The 23,012-nt window shown below is 39.4% G+C and overlaps 1 protein-coding gene across 1 annotated transcript in view; it reads right to left on the bottom strand.

Annotated features, from left to right (window-relative positions):
• Positions 1–3,180: 3,180 nt before the first annotated feature.
• Positions 3,181–23,012, bottom strand: part of rad54l (RAD54 like) — a 58,743-nt gene continuing 38,911 nt past the window's right edge. Inside the window, exons 12-18 of the mRNA XM_017437722.3 lie at positions 21,207–21,337; positions 19,585–19,695; positions 13,368–13,491; positions 10,843–10,921; positions 10,575–10,754; positions 10,267–10,430; positions 3,181–3,511 (exon numbers count right to left, since the gene is read on the bottom strand). Of these exons, the coding sequence (XP_017293211.1) occupies positions 3,310–3,511; positions 10,267–10,430; positions 10,575–10,754; positions 10,843–10,921; positions 13,368–13,491; positions 19,585–19,695; positions 21,207–21,337 (991 nt within the window). The 3' untranslated portion in view covers positions 3,181–3,309. The remainder of the gene's footprint in view (positions 3,512–10,266; positions 10,431–10,574; positions 10,755–10,842; positions 10,922–13,367; positions 13,492–19,584; positions 19,696–21,206; positions 21,338–23,012) is intronic.

Genomic DNA, 23,012 nt, shown 5'->3' with positions numbered 1-23,012 from the left:
GTTTCCAAACAGATGGAACATCTAACTTACAGACACAAAGTACCCTTAATTTTTTCTTTTACCCTTAATTTTTTCCTTTAGACTAAAAAAAAGATGATTTATGCAGAGAAAAAAAATATTCTTTTAAAATGTAAAATCTTTTGAATTGTGTTGAAAATAATGTATAAAATTTATGTTCCATTATTTGTTAGGAAATTACTTAAATGGTTTTAACACGTTTATTTATACGATAAGTACTCTTTGTCTTTACAGTAGACGTCCAATGATCATGTATCAGACCCTGAACTGGATAATCTAAATTGTGTTTTATTCTTCACTTTTACATTGCAAATGTGATTAATATTATCTTAACATAATCTCTTTGAACAAGAGAATCTGCCCAAACCCTCAGCTGATGATCTGAGGCTGACCATAATTTGACATGTTTTCACTTTGATAAAAACCAAAGCAAACACCTTTGCCTCTTCCGTCCCTGCTCCTTTTGTTTTGTCTTACCTCAATGTTTGAAGCAAATGTTTTTTCTAAAATCATTAGTTGCTTTGTAGAAAAGCTAAAAGTTATCTAGAATTTTGGTAACTCCAATAACTTCCGTTTACAAAGCTGTTACAGTCCAGCTAAAGAATCGCTCAAAGATCAGCCCTCATCTCCCAACTCAATCAGCTGAACGTCCCAGACCCCCTCAGAAGACATCACTTTGGGTGACCTTTGGGACAAGCTGTTGACCTCACCTGATCCTCAGTCAATTCTTGGTTCACTCCATCCTCCCACAGGGCCAGTCAGAGACACTCGGCATCTTTCCAGGGAAGGCCTACCCCAATCCACCTGTAGAAGAGGTGTAAGGCACCTCTTCTCCTTTGGGCGATGAGAAAAACAATGTTTGGTTGGGATATGACATTTAAACTGATGCTAGTTATTAAACAAAATTATTAAAGTTATTTTTTTTGTCCTGTTGTGACATCTCAGGCATACCATATAGAGAAGATGGATGCCTACACGTGCCAGAATAGATTTGCTCTACAATAAGGGCATCTCAAGATGAGAATCCCAAGTGCATGGATTATTTTAATGAATCAAGACTGAATCTGAATCTAGCATTAGAGTAGGCAGGCCACATTGTTACAATAGCAACATGTTTGTATGACCTTCGACCAACAGGACTGTTTGTGAATCGGTGCAAAAAGGTGTGTGTGTGTAGGAGGGTGAGGGAAAAGGGTATGTGTAGAAGAGACGCAGAGAGACTGACTGCATATATATCCATCCATCTTCTTCCGCTTATCCAAGGTCGGGTCGCGGGGGTCGCAGCCTAAGCAGGGAGACCCAGACTTCCCTCTCCCCAGCCACTTGGGCCAGCTCCTCCGGGGGAATCCCAAGGCGTTCCCAGGCCAGCCGAGAAACATAGTCCCTCCAGTGTGTCCTGGGTCTTCCTCTGTCATGGGTCGTGGGACATGCCCGGAACACCTCACCAGGGAGGCGTCCAGGAGGCATCTTAATCAGATGCCCAAACCACCTCAACTGGCTCCTCTCGACGTGGAGAAGCAGCGACTCTACTCTGAGTCCCTTCCGGATGACTGAGCTTCTCACCCTATCTCTAAGGGAGAGCCCAGACACCCTGCGGAGATCACTTGTTTTATATATATATATATATATATATATATATATATACACGCATACATATATACACTTGCCCCCAGCAGAGAGACCGCCCAGCACCAAGCAGGAGAGGCCCCCCCAGAGCTCCCAACACACCGGGCAGGCACCAGTCCACTGCAGCAGCCAGAACCCAGAAGGACCAAGGTGAAAGGGTATATAGCCATCCCCCTTATTGGGCCAACCACCTGAGGAGTCTAGAGGGAGGGGACGCCCAGCGCAGCCCCCGGGACCCTAGCCAAGTCCAGCCAAACCCCAGGAGCCATAGACCACCTAGCAAGAGCCCACCACTCCGGGACATGGCTCAGGCACCCACACAAACAACCTCACACCAAGGGGCCAACAACCCACAGGCAGCCCCCCAGTGATGCCATCAAAGAACCCCAGCCCCTGCTGAACTAGTGCAGGCACCATGATGGGAGCAAGAAGGGGAAACTGCGTCCCCCAAGCCTACGTTATTAAACAAAATGCTCACTTCTACTCTGATCCTTCCTCAAACTAATTTGATGATCTGGCAGAATTAACATTTTTTTGACCTAAATTCCAAACTGAAAATACTTGTCAAATAATCCAATTTTAATCCAAAATTGTTCAAATGATTTTGTAAAACCCAAAACTTAGATCATAATTTCAAAGATCCTGTTCAAAAAAATTCTCACACTTTGGATCATTTATAATCAAACTCTTCCCTCAGATCATAAAGGTTCATTCTCACATCCAAAGTATTTCTCCAGTTAAATCATTGTGAAGTAAATATAAGAGATTACCTGAACCTAATAAAGATCTCTTGATGCCAAAACACAGAATATTTTTCCCAGTTTGGGTTAATTTTACTTTAGTGTAGATTTGTTGTTTGTTAATGTTATATGAAATTCTTGTAAAAAATAAACCACTTAGATAGGCAAATTTGGTTTCTTATAAGAACAATTAAAGGTCCTTATAATGAAGAGATTCAGCCTAGAGTTGTTGAGATCTAAGAAAGAATAAGGGTGAATAAATAAAATTTTAATATTATTGATTTCACATAAGATGATTGATTGGTTATAGTTATAATCAAATAGCCACAATGCCACCAGTAAGAAAAGAACAAAAAAGGTGAACTGCCTCAAATGGTTTGAAGAACTGTGGCGTAGTCCCCCGTGATCTGAAAGTACCGAATGAGTCAGGTGAGAAAGCTTACACCAAGGCAAGCCAGCATTCCTGATCATATCAGCCCCTGGGTCCTCAAGTCCTGTCTTTCGAGCTTTCTGGAATCCTTCAATGCATGTTTAACCCAAGTCTGATGCAGGACAAAGAGCCGATGTCCTAGAAAATGCACTTTTTGTACAGATAACTAAATTCCCCACCCCATCTGCCCACAACAATTTCAGACCAGTTACCCTGAGATCATGTCATGTAGGATTTGGAGAGTGATCCTAGATCACTTTGGACTACAGATGAAACATGCTCTTTACCCTCTCCAATTAGCCTAGTACCTCCATGTAGGGGTGGATAATGTGGTTAGGTGCAATTATTCATACAAATAAATTTCTGGACAGCTCAATATTCTTCTTTATTGTTCAGTTTTAGTCAATCAAACAAGCAAAAAACTCATCTAAATCTAGAAACAAATAAATAGGGATATACAGAACGTGCAGTGTACAGTTTATTCAGCTTATCCTGCTACACAACCCTCCTGTGGTCCTCATGAGAGTGCTGGTGAAAGACAAAGGAGACAGCAGCATCCCAGGACGCCTTCAGTACTTGGTCCCTCAGGCCCTTCTTGTCCAAGCAGTGATTCCACTGGGAAAGGTCACTAGTACAGTCAGAATCTTCTGCAGGTGGCCTCACTTCTCTGCCATTTACACAGCGACGACAGCGAAACCTAACAGCACAACACAAGAGTAAGGTCCAAAAGATGAGCTTTGACATGGTACATGAATGGTACTGAATTAAACACAAAATAAAAAGTCCTGTTTCACAGCCTTTAACAGCCAACTGCTCTCCTACTGACATACTGATAAAGCAATAAATAACATACACATCAAAACAAGCATAATTAAAAAAGCAGCTTAAACTGTATTGTTGGAGAACTGCTGAACAAACCGAGTCGCTGATCAGCTGAATAGGGGAAATTAATGTTAATGTGCCCACTGTTCAACATGCAAATCTAGGCTGCAGTTAAGGTTTCTTTATTGGCTTCACAACTTCAAAATCTAGGGCAAGATATCAGTGAATCATAATCCATACCCCACAGAAGCTTAAAAACAAATGCACAGGTTTAAGCAGTGATCAAAGACAAAAGCATTAATTAGAGCAAAAAAGGGTTAAGCGGTCAGCAAAAAAGTAGACTTCCCCCATCACCCACTCAAAAAATAACAACAAAAAAAAAAGTAAAATCACACTCCCTCCCAAAGCAAACAGTTGATCCTATAATCACTACCAACACCATGTGATCTCAAGCTACGCCTATCCACCACATGTATATTACTAGACCTTGTGACCCTGCCTTCTCTCATTGTTTTGACTTGAAGCCAGCAGGGCAGGGCCTGCTGAAGCTGAATGTTGTATTTTTGGAACCAGAGTCTGTGTACTAGAATACTACAATGCATACTAACAATGTAGAGCTTTGAGCCCCATCCACTCCCCCACACACAGTCATGGTGTTACATGACCTTTATTTTATGCATGAAAAAACTAATTACAGCTAAATGTATTAGAAAAATTAATAGTTGAACATACAGCAGAAAAAAATTGTTTGAATTTTTTTTTTTGACAACCAACCCGTGGTGCATATGCACTGACGACATTCAAAATGACCCCCTTAACTTCCAACTTTAAGCTCGTGATTCTGTCTGACACTCACTTCACGTACACACCTTTCACAAACTTATTACATACACTCCATTTCTCTTCTCATCTATCCAACAGTAGAACAGTTTGAATCCACTTCCAATGCTCCTGGCTTTGTTTCCATTCCATCTGGTTTCCTTAACACAAAATATCAACCTTCCTTCTCTCCATCATATCTGATAGCTCTCCATCTTTACTAGTCACTGCCCCTACATACATAGAGTCCCTACTTTAACCACCACACTAAGTCCAACCTTTCCCTTTCTCTCACTGTCTCTTAACATGCCTTCCTCTTCTCCTCCTCGATGAAGAATGCATCAAGTCTACACCGGCCAGTTTGGTCGGTAGCAGAGGAACACCTCCTCGTGTTGCTGGGGGCTGGGCCGTGGCGCAAGTTGGCCGCAAGTTGTGTAAACAACGAAAGCGCTATGGACAACGTTGGCCCTGTGTTGTTGCTGTTTTTTAAACTAATGGTGATTCTACTGAGACTTTTAGGAAGAGAGGCGCAGTGGAAGAAATACTCTGGATGCCGCAATTGTTGCGCGGAGTGGACAGCTGTTATCCACCGGAGAATTCAGGCTTTACAGCGCCTTCAGCTGGGGGACAGACGGCATAAACGTTGCAGGGTAAGCTAACGCTGTTGTTTATATTCCTACAGTTCGCTCTTTATGCTTGCATCTGGTCTTGACCAATGAGTGAACAGGAACTAAGCTTGTGCCACCCACGAAGCAGGGCTGGACCGACTGGCCCTACTCCGAAGCAGGGACCAAAGAAGCAGGGCCGGCCTCGAAAAAATGCAGATGTAAACGTGCGCAATGCAAGTCGAGTAGAGTGGAGCCGAGACCTTTAGGGCCTTTGTAAAAGGGGCATTTGATTACGTAGCCGCTACAAGTGATGTTCAGACTTTAAGTATTATTAATCTCTATAAATAATCTCTTTATTGTGTGAATGCTGTAAGGCGCTATGACTTTTGGTATTGATATCTTCTACAATTTATAAAATATTCAGCTTTTTTTGCAAATTTTTGCCCCATTAGAATGAATGAAAAATTCCACGAATTCCGCCAGTTTCTGCAAAAATCTTTGCTGTTTTTCACAGTTCACTACATCGGCATACTTTCAGCTAGAAACGCCATTCAAATTTTGAAATGTTGTCATATCCTTCGGCTACTACCGTATGATTCAGCTTTTTCATATCTTTTACAGTTTGAATAAAATCGCTCCTCAACTTTTTGTTGGCATTTTTCTCAAAATTCATCTTTATAATGGATTCCAATGGGCGGAATGTTCAAATGTTAGAGTGTAGACTCCAACATTTTGCAAATTCTGCTCCTCCCCCAACAACTTCTGCTTACGTGCTCAATTTTCACTTTTTCTACACATATTATACATCAAAACGTAGGGATGTTTGTCTGGATTTAGAAAATGTAACACACATTGATGTGGGACTTACAGTTTTTTGGCAAATCGCCCCAAAGTGACGAGAATTCACAACATCTGGTATAGGAAACTACACTGGGAGAGTGAAAAAACTCAAAACAGTGCAGCTGGATTCTGACATGTTTTCGTAACGTCATATCTCCTAAAAGATGCGACTTAGAGAAAATCCTTGTCTAAGTTTCTCTTCAGACCTTCCTGACACTCATAATACAGTCATTATTTTGATATCATTTTTAGTTTTTCCGTGAATTTTGTCTGTTCCAGTACACCAAATTGGCATTTCGCTCAAACGGCTCAATTTCAAAATTTCCAAAAACAGACACATTTTTACATCGTTACAGCTCCTAGACAGATTATGATACAGACATGAAACTTGGCATGATTGTTCACCAAAGCTTCCCGATACCTACGGTGCAAGTATCATATCGATAGCTCTTACATTTTCTGAGTTACAGGGCAGAGTTTGGGACCTGGTAAAGGCGGATTTCAGCGCTCATCCATTTTATCAACATGGTTGACATAGTTTTGTGCCTTTTATATTATATTTTCAAAAAATTGAGTAGAACAGGTACGTTCCCCTATTAGTTCTGATAAAAACGGTGTGTGAATAATGTCTGTAGCCTTTATGATTGCTGAGATATTAGCAGGTGTTTCAGAGCTGCATTTCCCATTCTTGCCTATTGGAGAAAGAGCGAGTGAAATTGAGCTGCTCACTCTTTAAGAGCAGCTGTGTCACAAAGGGCCCTTCCATTTCTTGTGTTGGAGCTCCCCCGTGTGGCAGAACTGAGAATCACAATGCATTCTGTCGACTGTGTTGTAGAGGAGTAGATTATTGGTGGCTAATGTGCAATTATTAACTCTGCAACCGTGTACGGTACAAAAGTCAAACTTCACAGCTGGACCTCCCATGGGTCAAGAAGTAGCCCATTAGAGTTCAAGCTACAAGGTCAAAGGTCAAGGTCATAGGAGGCTGTGTGCTTTAACTCTGCAACCGTGTATCGTAGGAAGGTCAAACTTCACAGCTAGAACACCCATGGGTCAGGGATCAGTCCTATGGGTTTCAAGGTCAAAGGTCAAGGTCACATGGTAAAGTAGGCTTTATCTGCAACCGTGTACAGTAAGAAGGCCAAACCTCACAGCTGGACACATTATAGGTCAAGGATCAGCTCTATGGGCTTTAAGGTCACAATGTTTTTTTCAGGCTAATGTCAGCTGTTTTCTTTTTGGTTGTTTCTGCTTCTTTTCGCAAATTTTAGCTTTTTCAACTAATTTCTGCTTCTTTCAACTTTTGTTCTTCTACTTTATGCAAATCTTCTTTTCAAATCAGCTTCTATGTTTCACTTTTTGGTTCTTCATTAAACTTTAAAAATCTTTCAACTACTAATGGATAAAACTTTAGCTGTTACATTCAACTCAACAGTTCAGCACATCTTCAGCAGCTTTCAGCCAAATCATTCAGCAAAAAAGCATTCACACTGCATTTTCGCAAGAAATGCAATTTCTCTAGTTGTGTGAATGCTGTAAGGCATTCACACTATTGCGTTCCTGTTTCTCTTTATTTTTATCTTTCGTTACTTTAACTATTCCGTATGTTTTTTGGCATCTTATTCGTCCCGCCGCCCTGCTTATGCTACTTCCGCCCTGCTTATGCTACTTCCGCCCTGGTTTTTTGCTACTTCAGCCCTGGTTTTACCTTTTTCAACCCTGGTTTTAGCTATTTCCACCATGCTAATGCTACTTCCACTGTGTTAATGCTAATTTTGGCTGTTTTGTACTCCTAGGAGTTTCTTTCAGCTTCAACTCAGTCATTTTTAGACATATTGAGCTGCAATTTGGAGTGGTATTAGCTGAGACAGAGCCCCACCACATACTGAATCTTAAATAAAAATGTCAAGATGGCTGCCAAAGCTAACAGTGTCAAAACTCAGATCAAAACTTGTGCATGCTCTAACTCGGCCACTGTATACCGTAGGAAGGTCAAACTTCACAGCTAGAACCCTCATGGGTCAACAATCAGTCCTATGGATTTCAAGGTCAAACGTCAAAGGTCAAGGTCAAATGAAAATAAAGGATCTATCTTTGAAACTGTGTACAGTAGGAAGGTCATAAATAGAGTCCCCCATGGGTCAAGGAATAGTCATTTGGAGTTCAAGGTCACAAGGTCAAAGGTCAAGGTCATAGGAGCCCACATGCTCTAAATCTTCAACCGTGTACTGTACAGTAGAAAGATCAAACTTCACAGCTGGTTTCACCATGGGCCAAGGATCGGTCGTAAGCATTTCAAGGTCACAAGTAAAAGAAGGCATTAACTCAAAAACCGTGTACCGTAGGAAGGTCAAACTTCACATGTAGTGTACCCACGGGTCAAAGAAATACGTCTTTATAGTTAAGGGTCACAAGGTCAAATTTCAAGGTCACAAGAGCCCATGTGTTTTATTTCTGCAACCATTTGATGTAGGAAGGTCAAACTTCATACCTGGGCACCTCTAGGATATTTAACTATTCCTGTCATTTTGTTTCGTATTGTAAATGAATGGATCCATGTTCAAGTCTTTTACAACCAGCTGTTTACTTTCATTTTCAGAATATTTATGCTAACTTTACTTTTAGTTATTCTAATTATTTGATGCTAATGCTACTTATGCCCTGCCTCTTACTACTCATGCCCCGTTTATAGTACTTATGCCATGCTAATTCAGCCCTGCTACAGGTACTTATACCCTGCTAATGCTACTTATGCACTTCTAATGCTATTTATGCTGTGTTAATGCTTCTTCCGCCCTGCTATTACTAATTTAGCCCTACTACTGGTACTTATACCCAGATAATGCTACTTATACCCCGTTAATGCTACTTCTGCCCTGCTAATGCTACTTCCGCCCTGCTAATGCTTCTTCCACCCTGGTTTTTGCTACTTCAGCCATGGTTTTTGCTAATTCCACCCTGCCAATGCAGCTTTCATCAATTGAGCATTCACACTGCATTTTCGCAGGAAATGCAATTTCTCTAGTTAAAATATGTTATAATCACATCTCTGCAGAGCTCCTGTTGAACACGTCCTAGCCCATGAACGTTCACCAAAAGCCCCTAATTAACAGTTTTCTAAAACATTTAAGGATTATTTCTCTCAGGTTCTGCTTGTAACAGTGTTCTCCTATTAAGATCTTTAGATTTTCCCTTTCTATTTACGCAACCTGCTGTCCTTTATGAGTGAAATCTCAGGGTTAGCAGAACTTTTTTTCTACTGTAACTTTGTTTGTTGGATTAGTGTACTTTGAGTGTAAAAGGCATCAAATGACATGTAGAACATCCCTTTTTACATGAACACAGAGACTTAAGCAGAAAGTCTTAGTTAACAAAGTAACACCTGAACCATTGTCACAGTATCTAACTTTTTAGTTAAGTCCTATAATTAGCTGAAGACGCTCAGTGGAATGGGACAAGAATCCAGATGGATTTGGGTTTAAAATTTTCCTCTGGCCAAAAATAGTTAGTGCTGTTTTCATCTTTCTTAGTAAAGACATCACTCACTAGAAGCACTCAGAGAACACGAACCTCGGCCAAGGCGTGATTTAAAAATTGTGCAATCTGGATCATAATCTGGATCACCACCAAAGTGTAATCCATTGTTTTTTTGTGACAGCCCCAACATTTCCAGAAAATGTTTGTTTGTAGTCCAAAAATCATCAGTTTTTATGTGATCTTGCTAACAGACACAAACCAACGAACATAATTGAAAACATAACTTCCTTGGCGGAGGTAACAAAAGGGTCACATGTAGGAGCAGAGACAAGTTTTTAACAAAGAGGTTGCCTGTGACCTTAACCTTTGACCGCAAGAACCTTGAAATCAACAGGCATCAAATTTGACCCATGAGGTGTCCAGCTGTACAGTTTGACATTCGCACATTACACTGTTACATAGTTGGAGCACAAGGTCATCTGTGACCTTGACCTTTGACCTTGTCACCTTGAAATCAACAGTGATCACCCTTGAGGTGTCCAGCTGTGGAGTTTCACTTTCCCATGTTATGCAGCTGTAGAGTTGGAGCACGGGCTGATCTGTGACCTTGACCTTTGACCGGATCACCACCAATGAATGATAAGTGCTTAATCTATGATCAAAGAGGTGAAGAAAACTCCCCTAAAATAAGGTTTTAACAGGAATAAATACTATGCATGCTTAAAGTATGTGTGTTATCATATGTTCCTAAAATGTGTCATAGGAGTACCGTATTTCGCCACAGAATTTTCTGCATCTAATTGATATAACTATCTTAATATAAGTTCACTTTAGAGTCTACACACTAAGCAGAAAAAACATCCTGTTAGAATAAATTATGTCTTACTTGTCATGCGTGTCGCTGGCTGTCCCTTCGTTGAGTGTGAAGAGTTCTCGGAGTTCGCCCAGAGAGAAGTGACGCTCCACGTCCTGCTCCTCATCCACCACACAGCTGCTCAGGGCTTTCTTATGGGCCTGTCTCTGCAGGATCTTCTCCTCAATAGTTCCAGTCTGTCAGAAAACATTACATTAAAAACTTCTGCCACCCTTTAGCTTTGAGTTTAATAACATGTTTTATCGGGATAAAACCAAGAATCTAACAGAAAATATAGCTGTGATCAGTCTGTTTTATAACTGTATGTGTGTCTGACTGACAGAGAGCAGTCTATAGATGTAGCAGGTCTTCTTCTGGCCGTCTCTCCACACCCGAGCCATTGCCTGCTCATCATTGGCTGGGTTCCAGTCTGGGTCAAACATCACCAGGCGATTTGCACCGATCAGATTCAGGCCACATCCTCCGGCTTTGCTGCTCAGCATGAAAATAAACTCTGGGTTCTAGGAAATAGATGGAAATCAGGAAAACTTCATGGTTTTCAGAGCTCCAGTTCTTTTTTTTATTTTTTAAAATGGTATTTAGGCTTACATGTGGACTGTTGAATCTTTCCACAATCTTGGCTCTTTTCTTGATGGACATTGTGCCATCAAGTCTAACGTACAGGTATCTGAAAAAGACAAAAAAAGGGGGCTTGTTTACGTTAGCAGAATGCAACAATGATGTCTGGAAATGCTATTCTATATTTTCAACAAAAATGTTATTTTTCAAGTGAACAGGAGGAAATGTTTTTGTCCTTCAAAGTGGAGACACTGAAGGATTGTAAACTAAACACACCTCTAGTTTCTATGACTCAATGACTGTCTCAGGTTAATAAGCCATCTCCTTGTTTCTGATCAATAACAAGCCTACAGTATGTTCAAGAAAACAGATGAAGACTTGAGAAAAAATAAACTTGATTTCTTAAGTTGTTTTTTGAACTGTTGTAAGCTTAAGTAATAAGAATAAGCTATTTATATAAAAGGATGAGAGAAATGGGTAATTTTAAAGTAATGTTAAATTATTTCTTTAAATTTTGCTTTTATAAGACTGTCACTCAACCAAAAATGTTTAACTAAACGATGAGTCTGCTTCTGATTCATTAGTTTTAACCAGACATAGCCTATGTCCTGGAAAAACACAGGAAACCAAGGCTAACTCATCAGCTTCCGCACTCTCTAGTCCAAGCCAGAAAGACTTGTTACTCAGTCTCAACAACGACGGATTGTTGAGCATTCCATAATCAAATCTGAGAACATGGATGCTCTCTATCACCCAATGAGGCCAAAAGGAGATTGTGGATGGGGTTTTACAAGTTAGGTTTTTACTTTACTTTTAAACTAGCTCACTGCATCTAAACAAGATTGAGACCTGCTGCAAAAAATGGATTCAGACGTAGGCTGAGTGCTCTGAACTTCGGTAAGGGTCTCCCTTTCACATTTCCCTTTCAGCACTGAAAGTGAATAAATGTGTTTAAGCTTTAAGAGTACTCTTGGCTGTTTTTGACTCTGTGACCCTGTGCGAGGACAAAGACCAGGTGTTTCGGTATTTTGGGAGTTTTTATCTGTCCTTATCACAGGGCTCTCAAGTCTCACACATTAACTGTGAGACACACACTTTTCATGAAGTGCACACACCACATTTTGCATTTTTAATGCTAAAACACACACACACCATGTTTTGAAGAGGGACCAAAGTGCAGCGCAATGTTACCACACTGGCTGAATCACAATAGCAGGCACGGATGCAGTGTTGTCAACTTAGTGACTTTGCTGCTATATTTAGCAAGTTTTCAGACCCCTCTAGCAACAAAAGCAACTAGTGACAAATCTAGGGACTTTCTTCTGTGCTATTAGAGACTTTGGCGACTCATGTGAAAGCACCAATTGTTCTGCAGTACCTGTACTCAGCGTGCCGTAATCACCTCCCACTTCCCAAGCACTGACTGCAGGTCAGTCTAATAGCAGGATCTAAAGGATCTGGATTGGGCAGCACTAGTCTAAGTGATACTGCTTTCCAGTTATGATGAGATTGGTGTTATGTCTTACTGATAAAACTTCACCCCCACACTCTTAGTCAATTTAATCACCTGATTTGCCCTAAAGTATACTGGAATTATTTCATTATAACTCCTATTGGGATCTGTTTATGTGCTTATATTTGAAAAAATTATTTTATACTAAAGTGCATTTGTTTTCTTTCCATTCCGTGAAGATTAGAGTTTCAAACTCATAAAACAAAAAACATTTATGACATGCATAAACTAAGCTACTGTAATTTCCGGACTATAAGCCGCTACTTTTTGCAAAAGCTTCAAACCCTGTGGCTTATAGTCCGGTGCGGCTTTTCTATGGATTTTTGTGATATCGTAAGAGGATTTGTTTTGGTTTGTTCCGCTGTTGTACAGCACTACTTTGCCTGGCGGAAGGGCATGTGATCAGACACACAGTCATGGGGGAAAAAAAATGAGTGGTATGTTGGTCACATGTCCGTCTGCCAGGCAAAGTAGTGCCGTACATTTCCGACACTGAAGAAGAGGACTTTGGTAGTTTTTGTGACTGAGTGACTGACTTTTCTTCTTGTTAAAGCCGTGTTACTGCACCTTAGCCCAAAAGGTAGGTCGATTATATTTTTCTGGTGTGCTGTAGGTTATTGTTATACAGTACATTTGTAAATCGTTTAAACAGCACAGTACATGTTTCGTACTTTTACTGGTACTTGTACATATATGTAAAAAGTTATGCAAATATGTACCAGTAACTTGTTTTTCAAAATGTTAATAAAAGGGATGCGTTCCTAAACAGCCATCTCTTTCCTGACAATCCCCTTTGTGCATATTCTCTTACATATGGTAATTAAACATTAAAACACCTGCAGCTTTTAGTCCGGTGCGGTTAATGTATGAACAAAACAGGATTTTCCCCTAATTTTAGCTTGTGCGACTAATATTTAGGTGCGCCTTGAAGTCCAGGAAAAACGGTAGTTAACTCCTATTTGTCTTATTATTAGTTTGTTTTTTTCTTTGTTTTTCTCTACAACCACCGTTTAATTAAGACACATTTATTCATTAAAATCACCTTCTGTGTCTACACAATTTTTCAAACAGGTCCAGTGTTTGAGTGTAGTTGGAGACCAGCACCACCTTGTCACTGGTCGTGGTCCGAGTCATTGCCAGAATATAATCCAGAACCAGCATCTTTCCTGCAGCAAAAAACAAGATTAATCCAGATAAAACCACACTACCCTCTGAAATATTAGTGGCAAGGAAAGTAAAAAAACACCTGTGGTTTAACAAAATATTATAGAACAAGAAGTTATTTCTTACACACCATTTCTGGGAACCAAAACAGCCATTTTACCGTTGGCTCTGAAACATCATCTTACATCTTTTAGTATTTTTTATTCAACTCAGAAAAGAAATATAAGCTTTAGAAGGGTCTGATACATTCCTTACACCACTTTTGATTTCCCAGGCTGATTCTGTTATTTGGATTTGGTAAAGCTCTAATTTGAATAATCTAAATGTGGTGATTCTGATTTCTTTAAAAGAGGCATAATTAACTATGATTAACAGCATATAAAACTTTACAAGGGTATCTCTCCAAGTCAATGTGTCTGTTTCTAAAATTAAAGTTACAAGACAAAGGTACTCATGAAAGCAGAATTCAACAGAAAAGGAACTACAGTTTATCTTCTTCATAAAGCAGAATATAAATTCTTGAGGAGGTGGGATATTGGTGTCATTGTACTGATTCATCAAACTAAGAAGGCAGTGATTTGCTGTGAGTGAATGTGGAAATCCACATTTTCCTTATCTGTACTGACTTACTCCCATTTAGAGCCCTAGATGGGGCAACCAGAGTGCAACAAAATTAAAGGCCAATACTTTCTTGAAGGAATGCCCACTGCCCTTCATGCCAGAGTTTTGGGCTAAGATCATTTTATAATGAGAAAAGACGTAGTTGTACGGTAATTGATTTGGTCAAACCTTGAAAATACCGTTATGTATGACCTTAAGTCATGTTTTTTTTTTTTAATCGTTTGTATTTAAGGATAGCTATTAGTCCCTACCGTAGTAGAGACTATTCTTCCTGGGGTCCATACCACAAACAATACAAGAAAATAATACGTACATAAAAAAAAAAAAAAAAAATACAAATTAAACAACTACAACAATTTCAACTAAATTTAGAAAACAAACACTGACAATCCACACTGTGCATATAAAACCAACACATTCAGTCAATCGAATGTTATTTCATTGTCTATTATAGATTTTTTTTATCATTCTGTTTAAACCTTACATGATTACTAATCAATGTAATTCTAGAAGGCAACATGTTCCAGTATGATACGGCTCTATACATCGCTGTTTTTTTGAGAACATTAGTTCTAGGCAGAGGTAGTATAAAAGGTAACAACAGAGGCTCATCTCATATTAGAAGCATGTTTACTATAAGTGGGTAACCTACCAGACCTACCAGTTTATATAAAGTCCAGATTTTGCGTAAGGAACAAAGACTGCATTCTAGTCTATCACTGACTTTCATGCATGACAAGCATCGATGCATGAAATTGACATTAGTTCTACGACATGCTCAGAGTATGTGTTGGGAATGACTGTCAGCTACTACTATGACAAAGTTTAGCTCAATATCTGTAAAACTGACATTATTTTACATTATAGACATTTTGTGTTTTCTGAGGTGGGTGGTTCTGAGTGTCCAGTGGTTCATGAAATATTTAGTTAACCAATACACAAGCAATAATTATGATTGTCCATTGGACAGTATTGTCACAGTCTGTCCTTACTGACAGATTTTCATATAATTTATCATCATCAACTTTATTTTTAATTTAATACAGTTTAACTGAGGTTTCTTGTAGAAAGTTAGATGGGAGTTGTTTTTTCTGCATGTCTCACCGCTTTTTAACATCAGCAATGGTTTACTAAAATGTTTGCTTACGGGGCGCAAAATGGCGGAAGAGGAGTAGGACGTATGTTCTGTATATGGTTTTCCATTAAGTATCCTTGCTGTTTTGAGCATTTGGTCTGTCTGGACTCGACCCCTGAGTGATTCTAGCCTGGAAGAGTAGAAGAATGGCGACAAACTTGAGAAAATACAAATATTCTAGCTCTGCGGCTGCCAGGCCTGACATTGCCTCGGAGCAGACTAAAGCTAAAGCCGGGAGCTCAGCACCTCCTTCTCCCTCCCACGGCGAGGCGGACACACTCTCCTTGAAGTCTGACATCATTGCCACTATAAAATCCGATATCTCAGCTGTGAATAAATCGGAAATAAAAGAGGCCTTGGCTAAAGAGTTCACATTTATTAAATGATAGCTACAAGCGGTGAGAGCGGAAATGGCTAATGGCACAACGCAACTTCTTGCTCACGTGGACCAAGTTAAACAGAGCCCATTCACTTCTTCTGAAAGAAGAAGTGAATGGGCTCAAAATCTTGATTGGCCGATCCCATCACACTGAGGGTGGGAACAAGTCAGGCGGTAAGCCGTGGGTTATTGTCGCTAAGCTGCACTATTATCAAGACTGCGTGGAAATATTACGTCGGACCCGGAGCCGCGGCCCTCTTCGCTTTAAAGAGGCACCGATCATCATCACATCTGACTACACAGCAGCTGTGGCCAAGGCTCAGGCGGCGTTTACGGAGGTCAGGCGGCTTCTTCGTGACCGACGAGATGTTCGCTACGGACTCCTTTTTCCTGCGTGGCTCTGCATCACTCATGGAGAGGAAGAGAAGGAGTTCTTGGATGCCAATAAAGCCATGGATTATGTTAAAAAGAAAATCATCTCAGCAACGGCCAGTGAGGACCAGGGTTGACTGCAGGTCCAATCCCCATCGATTCATTATGCCTGTCAGGTTGTATGGAACCTTCCAACGTTATATGTCCCGCGTTACTTTTTGATTTAATCTCAGATTTTATTCCAAGGGACAACATCTATCCTTCCTTTTTTTTTTCTTCTTCTTTTTCTCTATTTATGAGAGTTTAGCAGGGGTCTGTCCAGATCTTGGTTAGTGATACGTTCATTTTATATACGCAACTAGTTGCATAGAACAGCAATAGTACTTTAAAGTAAGGAAACCTTTTTTTTTAAATTTTGATTACTGTTATTTAGATGAGACGGGAGCCCAGGCAGGAAGTTTTGTTCCCCAGTATAAGCACAAATGTGTGGATTTTTTGTTTGTTGGGTTCTCCGTATTCATTCAGGAGAGAGGGGTGGGACTATACCGTATCTATCTGTTTTGAGAGTGTCTTTTGTCAGGTATCTTTCTGTGATGGTTTGTGGATATCACACTACAGTCCGATTGGCCATCCAAGATTTAGTTTTTTATTGATGTTAATCGGACTCCTGGGATGTCACTTAGCACTGTTTGGGAGTCATTAAAGGCTTACTTAAGAGGCCAAATTATTTCTTACTGTGCAAATAAAAAGAAGAAAGGCGTTGAACGGCTAAAATTGCTAACTGATCAGATTCTACAAATAAACAGAGAGTGCTCCCACACTTTTACACAAGATTCACTTAAGAAACTCCAAACAGAGTTTAACATCTTATCTACCCAACAGGCCGAATATTTGATATCCAAATCTAGATATGGCTACTACGAGCATGGTGAGAGGGCTGGACGCCTTATTGCACAGCAGATACAGCAGTGCTCGGCTAAAAAGGATATCCCAGCAATAAATGATGATTATGGTGTAAAATGTTGTGATAATGCAAGAATTACTCAATGTTTCAGCAAGTTGTACCAATCTCTGTACACTTCTGAAGCCTGACTTAACCCAACTGAATTGGATGACTTTTTTAAAGATGTTAAAATTCCTTCACTAAATTTGGACCTGTCTAACGAGTTGGAGAGAGATTTTTTTTTAGCTGAGATAAACTCTGCAATTAAAAACACGCAAAATGGAAAATGTCCAGGACCAGATGGCTTCCTGGCAGAATTCTTTAAGAAATTTTCAGATCTACTTTCTCCCCTGTTATTATCAGTTTTTGAGGAATCCCTGGCCACACAATTATTGCCACTATCTATGCGTCAGGCTGTAATTTCATTGCTTTTAAAGAAGGATAAAGACCCTTTGAGCCGTAGTTCATATCACCCGATATCGCTTTTAAACAGTGATGCAAAAATTCTTGCAAAAATGTTGGCGAATCAAATCGAACAGATTATCCCCACAATTGTCTCACCTGACCAGACTGGTTTTGTTGAAAATCGTCAATCCTTTAATATCAGGCGGCTGTTTAATGTGTTGTATACTTCTGCCCAGCCCAATCACAACTGTGATGAGATTTTAATTTCGCTGGACGCTGAGAAAGCGTTTGACCGAGTGGAGTGGAACTATCTCTTTAAGACCTTAGAGATGTTTAATTTCGGTCCTAAATTTGTTTCATGGGTGAAGTTGATGTATACCTTGCCAATGGCAGCAGTACGTACAAACAGTAATCTATCCAGCTATTTTGAATTAAAACGTGGTACGAGGCAGGGGTGTCCACTCTCGCCACTCTTATTCGCAATCGCGATTGAACCACTTGCAGTGGCTTTGCGGAATAGTCCGGAAATTAAAGGTATCAATCGGTTTGGCACTGAACATAAAGTTTCCTTATACGCTGATGATACACTTCTTTATATTTCAGATCCCTTGTGTAGTACTCCTGAGTTACTTATTTTACTTCAAAAGTTTGGAAGCACATCTGGCTATAAGGTTAACTTTCAAAAAAGTGAATTGATGCCTATGACCCCAATAGAAGAGCAGCATATGGGTCCAGTCCCTTTCAAAATCAGCTCTGTCAAATTCCTGATCAAAATGGCAATACTGCCCAAATTACTCTATCTATTTCAGAGCTTGCCATTGTTCCTCACCAGGACTTTTTTTTAACCAATTTAAATAGTGAGTTGTCGTCATTTATCTGGAACAAAAAGCATCCCCGGTTAGGAATAAAGATGCTACAGCTACCCTATGGTCTTGGGGGCTTGTCACTCCCCAATTTCTTATATTACTACTGGGCGGCTAACGTTATAGCCTTACTGTACTGGTTGAGAGAGGACAATCCTGTTCCTACCTGGGTGACTTTAGAGAGGAATTCAATTACATCTAGCTCTCTCTCTGCTCTACTCTGCTCCCAGTTACCGTTCAATCAACCAGTCTCAACTTTTACTTCCAATCCGGTGGTAACTCACTCACACAATAAAAATTTGGAATCAGTGCAGGAGATGTTTAAAAGTACAGAATTATTATTATCTGCTCCAGTATCAAATAATCACGTTTGCTCCCTCACTAACAGACTCTGCTTTCAATGCTTGGGGTTTAAAGGGAATATCTTCTCGATATGATCTTTATATAGACAATAGGTTTGCCTCATTTTAACAGCTAACACAGAAATTTGACATCCACAAGTCACAGTTTTTCAGGTATTTACAATTGAGACAATTTGTAATGTCGAACTCTGGATGTTTTCCTCTAGGTCCTTCAACTTCTCTTTTTGATGAGATTCTGATGTGCAAGTCTGTAACAAAACGCTCTGTGAGTAGAGTTTATTCTTTGCTCAGTGCATACAATGACACCAATTTAGATTCTTTGAAGTGCAAGTGGGAGATGGACTTGGAGGAATCCATATCAGACAGTTTGGCAAAAAATTATTCAAAAATATTTATTTGTCCTCAATATATCTGAAACATGTTGTAGTTCAATTTAAGGTAGTACATCGTCTACATTGGTCTAAGGACAGATTGTGTAAATTCAAAAGGGACTTGGATCCGACATGTGATTGTTGTAAACAATCCTCAGCCACACTTTTACACACATTCTGGACTTGTCCAAAGTTACACGGATACTGGCAAGGCATCTTTGACACCTTTTCAGGAACATTTGGACAAACTGTTCATCCATCACCTCTCATCTCTCTCTTTGGGGTGGCTCCAGCAGAGGCCTCCTTCAGTTATGTCTTACATCCATTTGAAGATCACATACACTGTTAGGGGATCTGTAAACAAATTCTATGATATCTGGCAGCCAATTATATCTTATGTAGGGAAAATTTCAGCAGATAAATTTGTGTAAAGGCCAAATGTTGGCTCTTTATTTAGGCACAAACCTGTACTTTGCATCGACTGATGTATGGATATAAGGTGGATACATATTGGAGTAGTAGATCCGGTATAGGAGGGGAGGTGAGGGGTGGGAGGGATTTCTATTGTGTGTGTTTTTGTCAGTGTTCTTTTTTTTTAACAAATAATAAAAAGACTTTGATAAAAAAAAAAAAAGTTTGCTTACCAGAGAGCTGAGGTTCGACAGCTTTCAAGCTGAAGCCTGGAGGAAACAGATTCAGAGCCCCCTCAAAGCCCTCCTCACCTTCCACACACCTGTCATAGATCAGAGCTGGGTCTGCCAAAGGATAGAGCTCAGTGTGAAACAACAATCAACTACAGAAACTGCTTTCTATAATTATCATCAAGCTGAAATAGGCCAAAGAAGCTAAAACTGTTGTTAGAGTTGAAACAAGCAAAATAGAGGCTGAAATGAGCAAAACACAAATTAGAAGCAGCAGAACAGTAGCTAGACAATAAAAGCAGCAAAACAGTTGATAACAGTAGCAAAAAAGAACAGAAAGATACTTCTTTGATTGATAAAATATGGTTGTCATACCAGCAGACAAAAAACATAAATAAAAACATAAAATAAAAAAAGGTGGAAGACAAATTAGGGCATACAAGATAGACCTTAAAAAGTTCCAAATTAAGAACATTTAAAAAAAAATATGAAATCAGCAAAACATTAGTGAAAATTAGAAAAACTGTAGTTACAGTAATTACTATAAGGAGCAGAGTAGTGCCTAAAGGCTAAAATAAGCAGAATAGTAGCAAAAAGAAGCAAAATGTTAGTTAAAAGTATATTGTAGAAGAACAATCGCTCCAAAGCTAAAAATGGCAAAGCTATAGCAAAAGGCTAAAAGTGGAGAACATCTGGTCAGAACATCCCCATAATGGCTGCATAATGGGAGAGCTCCTAACCTAACCAGAGTAACTAGAAAAATAACTTTGAGAACAAACTTAGAACTATATTCTGTTTAGGAACATTGATATAACTACAATTTCTAAACTATCTAAAATATCTACTAGGATACTGAACTTGAAACGTCACCACTGAAGAAGAGGAAAACAACACAGATGAATAAATGTCCATTTTGAATTTATTGTGGTGTCTACAAAACTTGGGTTTGGGGTTCCCTGGAAAAGTTGCAGAAGTTTTAACACCAGTCACACTTCAACTAATGAAGTTCACCAACTGGTTAGTAACAAAAACAGACATTAAGAAGACTATCATTGAGTCTTTCAGAAGTAAATCAAAGCCAACCACTCCTTGAAGGAATGCATACCACTGCCACTTTTATCCCAAAGATGCATCTAAAAACTGATCAACATTTGGACTCAACCCTATTCAAGATGGCTGCCATGGCCAACTGACCTTAGAGAACACAAAAATGAATATTCCTCAGTGAATTTTACAGATACTGAGTAAAGATTTGGTGTGGTAGTAGCTGACAATCATTCATAACACAGACTTTGTGCTAACTGATCACAATATCACAAGTGATAGCGCTTATGTTATTTTCAAGGTTTAAGAAAACTGGCTGCAATTGACACAATTGACACTGTAAAATTCTTTCTTTGTCATAAGAAGATCTAAGGTGGGTGATATGCATTTCTTAAAGGAGCAATAGGCCTTTTCATTTTAATAATGGGTTTGTGTTGGTTTGTAGTATTTTCAAATAACTATCAACTTTAACAACTGACTGGGCACTCCAACATTTTAGGGAACATGGTTGCTATAAGACAAAATATTACATCTTAACTATTATTTGAGTGAACCCCCTCAGATCTTATTTCAGCACTTACGATTGCAGAGCTTCTTCAGGGATGTGATGGAAGAAAGGGAGGAAATGCTTATTTTGCCTTCTTGTAAAGTCTCCATGGGTTTGGCCTGCTTTAGAAACAGCTTATAGAGTTCAGTCTGCAGAGGAGTCAGCCTGCAGGAAATCACATCCAACAGCCTCAGTGTTAAATTGTTAAAAGGTTTTGCATATATTAAAATTTATCTCACAATATACTATTTAAATGAAGTAGGTAACTCAAATTATAAATCAAAAAGACTCAAACTACCTCCTGTCTATTCTCTTAAGGCAGTTTCTCATTGAGCTACAACTGCTGAAGACCAGTTAGTGACTCAAACTTCCAAGAAAATGGGGAAATTTATAATTGCTGTCTCACTGATATCTGAGTGTTTGCAATCAATGAGATGTGTGGCCGTATTCTCCATGACCAGTTTTAGAAAATTGGGGTTTATTTTATGTGCATGGCTTGGAAAACCATATTTAGGCCATGCATAATATTTTCTTACCCATGTCCATCGGGTCAACCAGCTTTGTACCCATCTTAGCAGCTTGACCCCTTTATGATTTAATCTACTGAGTACACATTAGAAATGAAGACAGGCACATTTGGACCAACTTTCTAATAATTAGGCACGAGCACTGCAGGCGATGCCAAGGCCTCTTGAAATCATTGTTTTGTGTTGTTTCTTATTATTATGCCAAATTTATTTCCTTTTTGAGAGCCTTAACATACTCAAACAATGTTGGTGGTCTCAAAAATAGGCGTAGCAAATTGGCTCAACAGCACAACCTCTTTTGGCAGGATGAAGACCTACTTTTACTTAGAGGTCTGAAATTTGGTACACATGTAGAACTTACCAAGGCACTCTATGACTATGTTCACACTGCAGGTGTCAATGCTCAATTTTGATTTTTTTTGTGTGGTCGTTCACATTACATTGTAATTGTGACCTCCATCAGACTCCAGTGTGAACAGACTCCAGTTCCTGAAATGGCCCACATGCACAGAAGATACGATGTCACACTCCGTATGTGGTGTTTACGGAAGTGGATATGGACACTGCGAGTGTTAGCATGTGTGTACTGATTTTGAAGTCACTGTACAGTCGGGGCCAACTGTACATCCAAATGGTAAAAGAAAACAAAAAAGAGAAAGAGTGCAAATGTCAACGATGACCTTTTCTGGAGCCGTGGCTGCTACCTCTGGCTTTGTAAGGTAAGGTAAGCTACATTTATTTATATAGCACTTTTCAGCACAAGGCGACCCAAAGTGCTTTACAACACAAAAACAAAATTACAGACAAAGTTACAGACAAAATACAAGAAAGAAAACTAAACTAAACAACAATACAAAGTTACAGAACATGATAATGCAGGTACAAGATAACTAAGCTAAAACATGACAATGCTAACTAAGGTACAGGATAACTAAACAACTAAAACATGATATTACTAAACTAAGGCACGAAGAATCTAGCTAACAGTGCCAAGGCCCGCTAAAACAGCCAACATAAAAATGCTAAGTCAATTGAATTGATAGAAGTAAAAACATCGGTGGTATAATGCTAAGAGGTACCAAAAAAGGCCTGCTAACAGCCAATATGAATATGATAATGACAAGAATAATAATAAACTAAGAGGTACCAAAAGAAGGCCCGTTAACAGCCAATTATATATAATATGATAACTAATTGTACAGTAACTAAGCTAAGTGTACAGGAAGGCTAAATAAGCTAAAACATGACAATGCTAAAACTAACGGTACCGAACTATCTAAAAGTACCCCAGGCCCGCTATACAGTCGAAGTAA

This window comes from Kryptolebias marmoratus, linkage group LG24 (genome assembly GCF_001649575.2).
Source record: "Kryptolebias marmoratus isolate JLee-2015 linkage group LG24, ASM164957v2, whole genome shotgun sequence".
NCBI classification, from domain to species: domain Eukaryota; kingdom Metazoa; phylum Chordata; class Actinopteri; order Cyprinodontiformes; family Rivulidae; genus Kryptolebias; species Kryptolebias marmoratus.
This window is presented reverse-complemented; position numbering and strand designations above follow the sequence as displayed.